The 13467-nt window shown below is 43.0% G+C and overlaps 1 protein-coding gene across 8 annotated transcripts in view; it reads left to right on the top strand.

The window, feature by feature from the left end:
• NINL (ninein like) overlaps positions 1-13467 on the top strand; it is a 147725-nt gene that overhangs the window by 123110 nt on the left and 11148 nt on the right. For 7 of the 8 annotated variants that reach the window (XM_045979352.1, XM_045979356.1, XM_045979354.1 and 4 more), the window contains 3 exons: positions 990-1059; positions 12495-12650; positions 13348-13461. In XM_045979352.1, coding sequence (XP_045835308.1) covers positions 990-1059; positions 12495-12650; positions 13348-13461 — 340 coding nt within the window. The remainder of the gene's footprint in view (positions 1-989; positions 1060-12494; positions 12651-13347; positions 13462-13467) is intronic. The other variant, XM_045979355.1, reaches the window with a different exon arrangement.

Below are 13467 nucleotides of genomic sequence, written 5' to 3'. Positions count from 1 at the left end.
CTTATCCAAGGACAGTTTTACCTTTTTTTTTTCTTTACCCCAACAATGAAATTAAAGATTATTAAAGTATGGCATCCAGAGCAGGTAGTCCACAAGTGATTGGTATTAGAGTATAGCAAGTCTGAAATCTAGAAGTTTTTTCCCCTCTAGAAACCATTGTTTCCCTGGATCCCTGGGTGGCTCACCTGGTTAAGCATCTGCCTTCATCCCAGGTCATGGTCCCAGGAGCCCAGGATCAAGCCCCGAGTTGGTCTCCCTGCTCAGCAGGGAGTCTACATCTCCCTCTCTCTCTGCCATTCCCCCTGCTCGTGCTCATGCTCTAGCTCAAATAAATAAATAACATCTTTTAAAAAGAAAGAAAGAAAGAAACCATTATTTCCCTTATTTGCTGCCAGGAAGTTTTTTTTTGTTTTTTGTTTTTTGTTTTTTAAAGATTTTATTTTATTTAACAGACAGAGATCACAAGTAGGCAGAGAGGCAGGCAGAGAGAGAGGAGGAAGCAGGCTCCCTGCTGAGCAGAGAGCCCCATGCGGGGCTCGATCCCAGGACCCTGGGATCATGACCTGAGCCGAAGGCAGAGGCTTTAACCCACTGAGCCACCCAGGCGCCCCGCTGCCAGGAAGTTTTACATTTACAAGAGACACCAACAGATACAAGGCTGTTTTAGTCCAGCCTTTGCCACTGGGTGTGAACGGTCACATTTTGCTAATGAGATCTTACTTTGTGTGACTGAGAAATGCCATGGAGGTTCTTCCTGTGTTCCTGCAGTAGTGACAGTGTTCCTCTGGTTCCCAGGGTCGGGGTCCTGACTGGGTGGGCAGTGGCAGTGGTGGAGAACAGTGGCAGGGTGGTGGCTTGGGGGTCCCAGGAGCAGGCGTGAGAGTCTGTTCTGTGGCTGCAGTCCCCGAGCCCCCACTGTTCCGGGGGCAATGAAAGGGACAAAAGAACCTGGCTGCTCAGTGACACTGTACATTTTGTTTCTTCAACAGGAAGGAAATCGAGGTTTTAAAGAAAGACCAGGAAAAGTGCTGCTCTGAAGTGGAAGAACTCAACAAACAGGTCAGGTGTTGACACCCACATGACACTAACATCAATGCCTTTCTCGTTAGTTTGAAGTAATTTCAGATTTTCAAAAAGGAAGGACAGAAATTTTTTCTGGAAGATCTGAGAGTTGCCAGCCCATCTGCCCCTTCCCTGGCTCAAAGTCGGGATGTTAACATGGGTGCAGAAGTGGAGCTTTGCCCGCTGTCCCCTCACCTTGAGAATCACGGGGCTCCCTCCGTCAATCTTGGTTTTTAGGACCAGGGCACTTTTGGAGATTACAAGTAGTTCTTTTCTAGGAAGGCCCTCAGTTTGGGTTGTATGATGTTCCCTTTAGATTATGTCTCTTCAGGGGCACCTGGGTGGCTCAGTGGGTAAAGCCTCTGCCTTTGGCTCAGGTCATGATCCCAGGGTCCTGGGATTGAGCCCCTCATCGGGCTCTCTGCTCTGCAGGGAGCCTGTTTCCTCCTCTGTCTCTGCCTACCTCTCTGCCTACTTGTGATCTCTGTCAAATAAATAAATAAAATCTTTAAAAAAAAAAAAAAAAAGATTATGCCTCTTCAGCATGATTTGTCCCACTCCTAGTGAGGTCAGCTTTGGTTCTTGGTTGGGTGGTGTTGACTGGGCTTCTCTATGGTAAGCTTACTTTTTTTTTTTTTTTTTTAATTTCTTTTCAGCGTAACAGTATTCATTGTTTTTGGACCACACCCAGTGCTCCATGCAGTATATGCCCTATTACCCACCACCTGGTTCCCCAACCTCCCACCCCCCGCCCCTTCAAAACCCTCAGGTTGTTTTTCAGAGTCCATAGTCTCTCATGGTTCATCTCCCCTTCCAGTTTCCCTCAGCTCCCTTTTCCTCTCCATCTCCCCATGTCCTCCATGTTATTTGTTATGCTCCACAAATCCTAGCAGTGAGAAGCCAGTTTCTATTTTTCAAGATCCACTTATTATTGATCAGTCTCCCCTTAACCCACGCATAAACACCCTTCCCAATATGTTTCAGCACTAACCCCACACTGGTCCTCTCTCTGCCCCCATACAGAGATGTATTTTTTTTTAATTTATTTTTTAATTTCTTTAGTGTTCCAAGATTCATTGATTATACACCACACCCAGTGCTCCACGCAATACATCCCCTCCATAATACCCACCACCAGGCTCACCTAACCCCCTCCTCCCTCCCCTCCAATACCCTCAGTTTGTTTCTCAGAATCCACAGTCTCTCATGGCTCATCTCCCCCTCCGATTTCTGCCAATTCACTTTTCCTTTACTTCTCCCCATGTCCTCCATGTTATTCCTTACGCTCCACAAGTAAGTGAAACCATATAATTGACTCTCTCTGCTTGACTTACTTCACTCAGCATAATCTCCACCAGTTCTGTCCATGTTGATACAAAAGTTGGGTATTCATCCTTTCTGATGGAGGCATAATATCCCATTGTATATATGAACCATATCCTCTTTATCCATTCGTCTATTGAAGGGCATCTTGGCTCTTTCCACAGTTTGGCTATTGTGGCCATTGCTGCTATGAACATTGGGGTAGGTATGGCCCTTCTTTTCACTGCACAGATGCCTTTCATACTTGGTCTCAATTGTTGGCTTTTGGATGAATATATATTTATTTATTTTTGTGAGACACAGATTGAAAAAGAAAGAAAGTGTGTGCATGAGCAGGGTGAGGGGCAGAGGGAGAAGCAGAGTATCTGCTGAGCAAGCAGCCAAAGGCGGGACTTGATCCCAGGTCCCCAGGATCATGACCTGAGCCGAAGGTAGACACTTAACTGACTGAGCCATGCAGGTGCCCTTTTGGATGAATTATTAAGGAGGAGCACACGAGCTGGGATATATCATTCTTGGGTTTTTAATTCTTTTTTAAATTGATATTGTTACTGATAATTGTCAACTCATGTGGTTGTAAGAAATGTAGAGAAATCCTTCAAATCCTTTGACCAGTTTCTCCCAATGGTATTAGTTTTTTAAGTTTTTATTTAAATTTCATTTAACACCCAGTGTAATACTAGTTTCAGTGCACATATAGTAATTCAATGCTTCATACATCACACAGTGCTCATCATGATAAATGTAGACCTGAATTCCCTTTACCTGTTTTATCCATCCTCCCACCCACCTCCCCTCTGGTAGCCATCAATTTGTTCTCTGTAGTCTCTAGGTTTGTCTCTCTCTATCTTTATTTCCCTATGCTCATTTGTTTTGTTTCTGAAATTCCACATATGAGTGAAATCATAATAGTATTTGTCTTTGTCTATTTTGCTTAGCAGTATGCCCTGTAGCTCTATCCATGTCATTGCTGATGGCAAGATTTCATTCTTTTTTATGACCACGTAATATTTCATTGGGTGGGTGTGTGTGTGTGTGTGTGTGTGTGTGTGTATCTCACATCTTCTTTATCCATTCATCAGGCAATGTATACTTGAGCTATTTCCATATGTAGCTATTGTAGATAATGCTGCTGTAAACATTGGTGTATATGTATGCCTTTCTATTAGTATTTTTGTATTCTGTGGGTAAATACCTAGTAGTATGACTGCTGGATTATGGGATAGTTCTATTTTTAACTTTTTGAGAAATTGCCATAGTATTTCAACAGTAGCCCTACAGTTTTCATTCCCACCAACAGTGCATGAGGTTTTCCCTTTTTCTGCATCTTTACCAACACCTGATTTTTCTTGTGTTGTTGATTTTAGCCATTCTGACAGACATGAGGTGATATCTTGTAGTTTTGATTTGTATTTCTCTGATGATGAGTAAATCTTTCCATGTGTCTGTTGGCCTTCCAGATATCTTCTTTAGAAAAATGCCTATTCATGTGGTCTGCCCATTTTTAAATTGGATTAGCTAGTTTTTTGGGTATTGAGTTCTATAAGTTCTTTATATAGTTTGGATACTAACCTTTTATCAGATATGTGATTTGCAAATATCTTCTCCCATTCTGTAGGCTGCTTTTTAGTTTTGTTGATTGTTTCCTTTGCTGTGCAGAGATTTTTTAATGTATTTTTTTTTAATTTGACAGATAAAGATCATAAGTAGGCAGAGAGACAGATAGAGGTAGGGAGAAGCAGGCTCCCCGCTGAGCAGAGAGCCTGATGCAAGGCCTGATCCCAGGACTCTGAGATCATGACCTGAGCCAAAGGCAGAGGCTTAACCCACTGAGCCACCTAGGCACCCCTGTGCAGAAGCCTTTTATTTTGATGTAATTCCAGTAGTTTATTTTTGCTTCTGTTTCCCTTGTCTCAGGAGACATATCTAGAAATAAGTTGTTATGGCCAATGTCAGAGACATTACTGCCTATGCTGTCTTCTAGAATTTTTATGGTTTCAGGTCTCACATTTAGGTCTTTCATCCATTTTGAGTATAATTTTTGTGTGGTGAAAGTGGTCCAGTTTCATTCTTTTGCATGTTGCTGTGCAGTTTTCCCGATACCATTTGTTGAAGAGACTTTTTCGTCATTGGATATTCTTTCCTGCTTTGTTGAAGATTAATTGACCATATAGTTGTGGTTTAAATTCTGGGTTTTCTATGCTGTTCCACTGATCTATGTGTATATTTTTGTGCCAATACCACACTGTTCTGATTACTATAGCCTTGTAATATAACTTGTAGTCTTGAGTTGTGATGTTTTCACCTTTTTTTTGAAACATTTTTTTTAAAGATTTTATTTATTTATTTGACAGACCAATCACAAGTAGGCAGAGAGGCAGGCAGAGAGAGCAAGGAAAGGAAGCAGGCTCCCTGCTGAGCAGAGAGCCCGATGCAGGGATCACGACCTGAGCCGAAAAGCAGAGGCTTTAACCCACTGAGCCATCCAGGCGCCCCTTTTTTAAAGGTTTTATTCATTTATTTGACAGACAGAGATCCCAACTAGTCAGAGAGGCAGGCAGAGAGTGGGGGGAAGCAGACTCCCTGCTGAGCAGAGAGCCCAATGTGGGGCCCTATCCCAGGACCCTGGGATCATGACCTGAGCCAAAGGCAGAGGCTTTAACCCACTGAGCCACCCAGATGCCCTTCACCTTTTCTTTTTTAAGGTTGCTTGGGCTAATCAGAGTCTTTAGTGGTTCCATACAAATTTAAGGATTGCTTGTTCTAGTTCTGGGAAAATGCTGTTCATGTTTTGATGGGGATGGCATTAAAAGTGTAGATTGTTTTGGGTAGTATGGACATTTTAACAATATTTGTTCTTCTAAGCCATGAGCATGGAATGTCTTTCCATTTCTTTGTGTCATCTTCAGTTTTTTTCATCAGTATTTTATAGTTTTCAGAGTACAGCTCTTTCACTATGTTGGTTAGCTTTATTCCTAGGTATCTTACTATTTTTTGTGTCATTATAAATGGGATTGATTCCTTAAGGTCTCTTTCTGCTCCTTCATATTTGATGTATAGAAATGCAGCAGATTCTGTATGTTGATTTTGTATCCTACAACTTTCCTGAATTCATTTATCAGTTGTAGCAACTTTTTGGGAGTCTTTTGGGTTTTCTATATATAGTATCATGTCATCTACAAATAGGGGAAGTTTTACCTCTTCCTTGCCAATTTAGATGCTTTTATTTCTTTTTCTTGCCTAATTGCTATGGCCAGGACTTCCAATACTGTGTTGAATGAAAGGGGTGAGAGTGACATCCATCCCTGTCTTATTCCTGACCTGAGAAAAACTGAGAGCTTTTCCCTCATTGAGGATGATGCTAGCTATAGCTTTTTCATCTCTGGCTTTTATTATGTTCCCTCTAAACCTACTCTGTTGAGGGTTTTTAATCATGAATGGATGTTGTACTTCGCTTTTTTCACATCTATTGAAATAGTCGTATGGTTCTTATCCTTTCTTTCATTAATGTGATATATTATGTTGATTGGTTTGCAAATTTTTAACAACGCTTTCAACCCAGGAATAAATCCCATTTGATTGTGATGAATGATTTTTTGCTACTGTTGGATTTGGTTTGCTAGTATTTTTTTGAGGACTCCTGCATCTGTGTTCATCAGAAAACAGGCCTATAGTTCTCTTTTTTGGTGGTGTCTTTATCTGGTTTTTGTATCAGGGTAATATGGGCCTCATAGAATGAATTTGGAAGTTTTCCTTCCTTTTTTACTTTTTGGAATAGCTTGAGAAGAATGGGTATTAACTCTAATTTATATGTTTGGTAGATTTTGCCTATGAAGTCATCTCGTCCTGGACTTTTCCTTGTTGGGAGATTTTTGATTACTGTTTCAACTTATTTGCTGGTTGTCAGCCTGTTCAAATTTTCTATTTCTTTCTGTTTTAGTTTTGGTAGTTTATATTTTTCTAGGAATTCAACCATTTTTTTCTGAGTTGTCCAATTTGTTGGCATAGAGTTTTTCATAATAGTCCCTCAGAATTGTTTGTATTTCTGTGGTGTTAGTTATTTTGCTTCTCTCATTTGTGATTTTATTTATTTGCCTCCTTTCTCTTTTTGATAAATCTAGCCAGGAGTTTATCAATTTTATTAATTTTTCAAAGAACCAGCTCCGGGTTTCATTGGTCTGTTCTACTGGTTTTTTTTTGTTTGTTTGTTTGCTTTATTTCTATATATCATTTATTTTTGCTCTAATCTTGATTATTTCCTTCCTTCTACTGGTTTTGGGTTTTGTTTGTTCTTTGTCTAGCTTCTTTTTATACGAGGTTAGATTGTGTATAAGAGATTTGTCTTGCTTCTTGAGGTATGCCTGTCTTGCTATAAACTTGCCTCTTAGAATGCTTTTGCTGCTTCCCAAAGATTTTGGATCCCTAGTGGTAACACTTCCTAAGACTAAAGTATAAAATCTGTATTAGTTCACTAGGGCTGCCATAACAAAATGCCACAGACTGAGTGGCTTACACACAGAAATTTATTTCCTTACATTTCTCAAGATTAGAGGTCCAAGGTCAAGGGTCGGCAAGTTAATTTCGTGAAGGCTGTCTTGTAGATGGCTGTCTTCTTCCTGTTTCCTCACATGGCCATCCCTCTTACATGTCTGCTTCCAATCTAATCTTAATAAGTATCATATTAGATTAGAGCCCATTTGTAGGACCTCATTTAGTGTTAATCACCTATTTAAAGACTCTATCTCTAAGTACAGTCATATTCTAAGGTATTGGGAGTTAGAACTTCAACATATGATTTTTGGGTTGACAGAAATCAGCCTGTAACAAATATCATAACAAGTTATTAATGTTGATACAATCCATGGATCTTACTGAGATTTCTCCAGTTTTACTTGCATACTCATTTGTTTGTGTTTGTGTGTGCATGTGTGTATGTGTGTGTGTATGGGTTTGTATGTGTATGTCTACATGTAAGTCTGTGTGTAGGTGTGTATATGTGTCCGTGTGTGTGCATGTATGTGTAGTGTGTGTGTGTGGTATATGTGTACTGAGTGCGATACAATTTCATCACTTTGTGGGTTCATACATCTACCATCACAGTCAAGATACTGAACAGTTCTGGGGCATCTGGGTGGCTTAGTCGGTTAAGCATCTGCCTTTGGCTCAGGTCATAACCCCAGGGTCCTGGAATGCTCCCTCCTTAGTGAAGAGCCTGCTTTTCCCTCTCCCTCTGCCTCTACCCTGCCCATGCTCTCTCAGTCTCTCTCAAATAAATAAATGAAATCTTTTTTAAAAAAAGAGAAAGAGAGAAATACTGAACAGTTCCAACTCCTTAGGGATCCTTCATGCTGTTCTTCTACAACCACACTTACACCTTCTTGCCTACCCTCCCCGGCCCCTGACCCCGGACATCCTCTCCTCTGTCCTTCATTTCTAAAACTGTCATTTCAAAATGTTATATTAAAAAAATCATAGAGAGTGTACCTTTTGGGATTGACCCTTCTAACACGTTATACTTGCCTGGAGAGTCTAGCATTGCCTGAATGGTAGTTAGCTTCTTTTTATTAATGAATATTGTTCTGTGTGATGATGTCCCACAGTTAAACGCTCACCTTTTAAAGGACAGCTGGGCCGATTCCAGTTCTGGCCTATCACAAATAAAGCTGCTCTGAACATTCCTATGCGCTTTTTTTTTTTCAATGAATGTAAGTTTTTATTTCACCGGGATAAGTGCCCAGGAGTGCAAGTACTGAATTTATGGTAGTTACACGTTTAGTTTTGTAAGAAACTGCCTGACTGTTACCCAGAGTGACTGTAACAGTTTATCTGATTGGTGGTGTGTGCTGAGACAGAAAGGCTGGAGGGTTTGTGGTTGTTTAAGCTCCGGTGTAGTTATTTCTCTTGAAGGGAACAGAACCCTCTGAGTGTCCTTTAGAATGGCTTCAGCTGCCATAACAAAGTGTAGTAGGCTGAGGGACTTCACAGAAATTTATTGTCTTGTAGTTCTGGAGGCCAGAGTCCAGGATGAGGTACTAGCTGCCTTAGTTCCTGGTGAGAGCCCTTTTCCTGACCTCCAGACAGCTGCCTTCTGTGTCCTCACATGGCCCTTCCTCCTCCATAGGGCCACACAGAGGGAGAGAGACAGTGCTCTACTTCTTAAAAGGCCATAGTCCTGTCAGATTAGGACCCTACCCATATAAGCTCATTTCACCTTAATTACCTCCTGAAAGCCTCATCTCCAGTCACACTGGGAGTTGAGGGCTTTAGCATAGGAATTTGGAAGGGCATAGTTCAGTCCATAGCAATTACTTTACCCCTACTTGCTAGAAGCCTGAGAGGATTTTCTCTGATGTTAAGGGAAAGAACCTGGTACATCTCAGGAAAGTTGGGGGTTCCCCTGAGACCGTGACTTTTTTACTCCCAAGCCTGTCAGGCGCAGCCTCTAGCAGTCATCCTTACATCACCCACTTCCCTTCTTGTTTCAGGTTCCAGCCTCTGCTCCTGGTAAGCTGGGAACCCTTAGCCTGTCTCTCCAGTTTTCAGGGCGTTGGTTTGCCCTATGATAACAATCTAAGGTTTCGAAGAGGAGTTGTTGATTTCAGTTTACCCAGCCTTTTTCTTATTGGGGAGACGGAGCTCTTTTCACATCAGACCAGAGACCAGAACTAGTATTATGTTTTTAATTTGGGTTTCTATATGTTCACTGTCAGGACGTAGAAATACAATGCGTTAGCAAGTCCCACCACCTGGTTGAACTTACTCGTTAGTTCTCGGGGTGGGGGCATGGGGGAGTTGCCATGTGTGGCTTCTCGAATCTGTGCCGTCCCTGAGGTCAGTCCCAAGGCTCTTCTCTCCCAGTGCTCCCTCTGCCTCTGGCCGCTGAGTTGTTCTGCTGTGGTATGAGTGGTTCTGCTGCCTCAGACCACTGATGAACAGGTGGCTTGTCTGGGCTTCCAGCTCTGGGTGTCTGTGTCCATGGTGAGGGTGTGGTAGCCTTGCTTAGGCCTTGTCTATCAGGAAGGTAATTCCTGGGTTGAGTTAAGACAAAAAGTTCAGCTGATCTGCCTGTGACCAGCTTCCTGTGAAATGACCCATCTGGGGCTTTCCTGGGCTTCCCGTCCCCTTTTGAGCCTATTTCTAGGACACACTTGTAAATAGATTCTAGGTATCCATTTGTTTTCTTCCCTCAGCTTTTTAGTATAAAAAACGTTAAACACACAGAACAGTTGACATAGTATACACTGACTGATCAGCCCCATACTACAACCTTAATTTGACAGTTGTTAACAATACCGTAAGTACTTTAGTTCGTTGTTTATACCTGTCTTCGTATCTCTCTGTGCAGTGTGCATGTGTGGGTGTGTTTTCAAGCCATTTGAAAGGAAGAGAGTGAGACCCTGCTTCTAAGGCAACGTCTACCTAACCACAGTATTACTGTAACACCTAAGAAACCTAATTGTAATTATCTAACACCATCCAATATTCCAACCATATTTACATTTCTCTAATTATTCAAAAATATCTTCTATGGTAAATTTTTTGGAACTAGGATACAATTAAGGACGACCCATTGAACCATCAATGCATTCTGGTGGCAGAAAACAGCTGCCTGATCGCGATCACAGAACCTGTGGGTCAGGGCTTCAGATGGGGTGCAAGACAGATGGCCCTCCTCTGCTCTTCATCATGGGGGCTGGGAAGACTGGACAGCTGGGGTGACCCAGAGGCCAAGGCTGGAATCATGTGCAGGCTTCTTCCTGTGGGATTTGGCTCCTGGAGGGAGTGTCACAGGGGGCACCAGGAGGACCACATGGCAGGCAACAAGGCTTCTGACCTCAGAAATCACTCCATAACACCCTCACCCAGATGCTGCAAGGCACAGGGAGGGGCATAGCCTCCTCTGGGTGGGGAGTGTCCAGGTCACTGTGCAGAAGGGGATGTGGGGTGGGAGAGGCCATTGAGGCTGTCTTTGGAAAATATGGCCAGCCTGCCTCGATGAGTTTAGTCTTTTTAACCTGGCACACCTGTTTCACCCCCTCAAGTTTGTCTCTTTGAAGAGACTGGCAGTTGTCTTGTAGGCCGTCCCACATTCTGGATCTGATACTGTCGTTGAGTCTGTTCCTCTGTTCCTTATACTGCCTATAAACTGGAAACTAGGCCTAAAGTCCTGACTGGGTTCATAGTAAGCCCATGTAGCACAGACATCCATTTGTTTTAAAATGTGACCAGGAGATGACTGCTAGCATCTCGTTTTGTCTTCTGCAATAAAACCCAGATGAGTGCAACTTCGAAATGAGGTGATGAACACAGGCACGGAGAGAGAGAGGGCCCTGTGCTCCCAGTACGATGCCCTGCAGAGCAAACACCTTAACCTAGTCACGGGAACATCTGGCAGACCCCAAGTGAGGAAGTGTTAAAGGGGCGAGGCAGGGAGGGACTGTATCTGTCAAAATTTTCAGTGTCATACAAGACAAAGGCCACAGAACTTTCCCAGATTCAAGGAAGCTAAAACAGCCTGCCTAATAAAGGCACTGCCTGAGGGGAGGATGGGGCGTAATTGGGCCAGTTGACAAAACTGGGAGGTGGGTGGTATGATTCATGTCCTGAGCCAGACCTGTATGAGGGCCATGTGAGAACACACTCACCTCCTTAGGAAACACGTATGCAGGGCTTCATGTGCATGCATGTGCATGTGTTTGTGTGGTTACACATGAGCATACACGTACCTGCAGAGCGTGTCCACCGCAAAAGCACATGGGGGATGTTGCCAGCCGATGAGCCTGGCTGGAAGGGTGCATAGATGTTCTCTGTCATAGCCCTGTCCCTGTTGTAGAAATTTGAAATTATTTCCAAACGAAGACTAAATATTAAAGGTAAACAGAAGAAAATTAACTGAAGGCAGATTCCATTTCTGGCTGTTAATGAAATCAGGGCTGTCCTCAGAACAAGATGAATGTGTATCAATACTGAAAAACAATTTTAATTTTCACGATGAAATGTAGTAAACACGACAGAGTTCCATACCAGACATAATGGCCTTGAGCCTATGATGTGATGTGTTGAAAACACCTCTTTGCCCTCAGTTCTGAGATTTTAAGGACAAGATGAGTGACAATCTCTGTACAGAGAAGAGAGGGAGCAGTGGTCACTAGAAAAATGGGTAGACTCACCAAGCATGAATGATCCAAGTTGCAACAACTTCAGGGTTCTGTCCCCTGCTTCTCAGATCCTCAGACACATAATAGTAAGAGGTTGCTGGCGCAGCCGTGGGGGGAGTGGTGCCCGTGCTTTGCTGGCAGTGCTGGAAAGCGGTACCAGGGATGCTGCTCTGCCCACACCTGGGGCTGTAGGCACTCGGCTTCGATGGCCTCAAGAACTGATGCTGTGGGAAAAAGCAGATCAGCTGCCGTGCGGTGTCTGTGAAGACACTCACAACAAATAGTTGAAAGTAATGGGTATTTCCACAGAGCAGGTGGTTGTAGGGACAGTGTTGTAGCTGCTATTTGCGTGCGCCATGCCCTTGCTTGTCTCCTGGCGGGTGCCTGTTGTGCATCCACTGGCTGCTGGCCAGGGGATCCTGAGCAAAAGCAGAATATACAATTTAATCACTGCCTGCACCCTGCTGAAAGCTGTGTTCTTGTGTTCAATGACAAAGATCAGAGGAGACGCTGAGGAGCTTCATACACTTCAATTGGGTGTTTTCTGTCAAATTGCTTAAAATAATAGTTGGAAATAACCATGAAAGAAATGAAAAAAAGTATGAAAGGTCTTGAGAGCAATGGTTTGTGTGCTCATGATATAACCACCTCTTATGGTCCAGATGTGTTTCGCTGCCTCCAGGACATGGTGCAGGCTTTCTGCTCCCTGGCCCTGTGGCCAAATGGGGCTGGATCAGTCCTGCACTGGAGGGTGCTGAGCGCCTCCCCCATGACATGCCGGAGCCGTCCCCTCCCCAGCCGTGATAACGAGCAGTGTCTCCAGACATGGCCAGATGTTCCTCGGGGAACAAAGTCGTTCCTGGTTGGGAGCCACTGGAATGATCTGAATTGAGCTGCTGGTTTAAAAAAAAAATAACTTTGTCATCTGCATTTTAACCCATTTTGCTTCAGAGTCTGAAATGTAGGGATGAAGTGTCCCAACTCAATGAGAAGGTCCTTCAGCCGGGAGAGGTGGCCTCTCCCCACCAGGCCCAGAATGAGAGCTGCATCACCATTCAATTATTAACCCAGAGACTGGAGGAGGTGGGGCAGAGGGAGGAGCTGCAGGTGGGTATCTGAAAACATCAGGAACAGCCTTAAAATGCCTGGAGGTAGGCTTACCCCTCAGGTAAGGAGAGAGACTTAGTAAGTAAGCGCCCTGGAAAATTTGTTGACTTAGCAGCTTTTGCAAATCCTCAATATCTAGAAAAACCAGAAAGGAATTAAATCCTGATGCTAGGAGAGTAAATTGGTAGACCTTTCAGGAGGACATTTGGGAAAAACATATATCAAGAACATTGGTATGCTCTGAGTTTATAATTCTGCTTATAATTCTGCTTATGGGAGTTTGATCATCGTGAAAAGACTTAGCTGGAAGTATTTTCGTTGCTGTGATATTTCTAATAGCAAAACAATTGGAATCAGCTTGAATCATCAATAATACTGAATGAGGCTGTAACTTCTGGTGCAGCCATTAAAAATTATGTTTCAAATAATATTTCATGTCATGGGGAAGTACCCAAGATACGTTTGAGGAAAGCATAGCATACACGATGCTATATTAGTCTTATGGCTAGAAATGCACATTTGGAGGAAGGGCTGAAGTCATGGCACAGTGTCAGGTATGGTCCTCAGGCTTCTGTGATGATGGGTGATTTAAATTTTGTAATCTTTGTTTTTCTGTACATTTCTGAAGTTTCTACATCAAATATGTATCAATGCTGAGATATTTCTTATATTTATGAAATTGATTTTTTAAAAACAGGGTGAGCACATCCAAAAACTTGAACTTGAACTCAAACACATGAATCAAGAATGTCAGAGCCTGAGACTGTCACAGTCACAGCTGAGAGAGACTCTTGAAGAAAGTCAAGACCAGGTGGGT

This window comes from Meles meles, chromosome 15 (assembly GCF_922984935.1).
Source record: "Meles meles chromosome 15, mMelMel3.1 paternal haplotype, whole genome shotgun sequence".
Lineage (NCBI taxonomy): Eukaryota > Metazoa > Chordata > Mammalia > Carnivora > Mustelidae > Meles > Meles meles.
The sequence above is the reverse complement of the archived record's forward strand: the minus strand, read 5'-3'. Positions and strand labels throughout refer to the sequence as shown.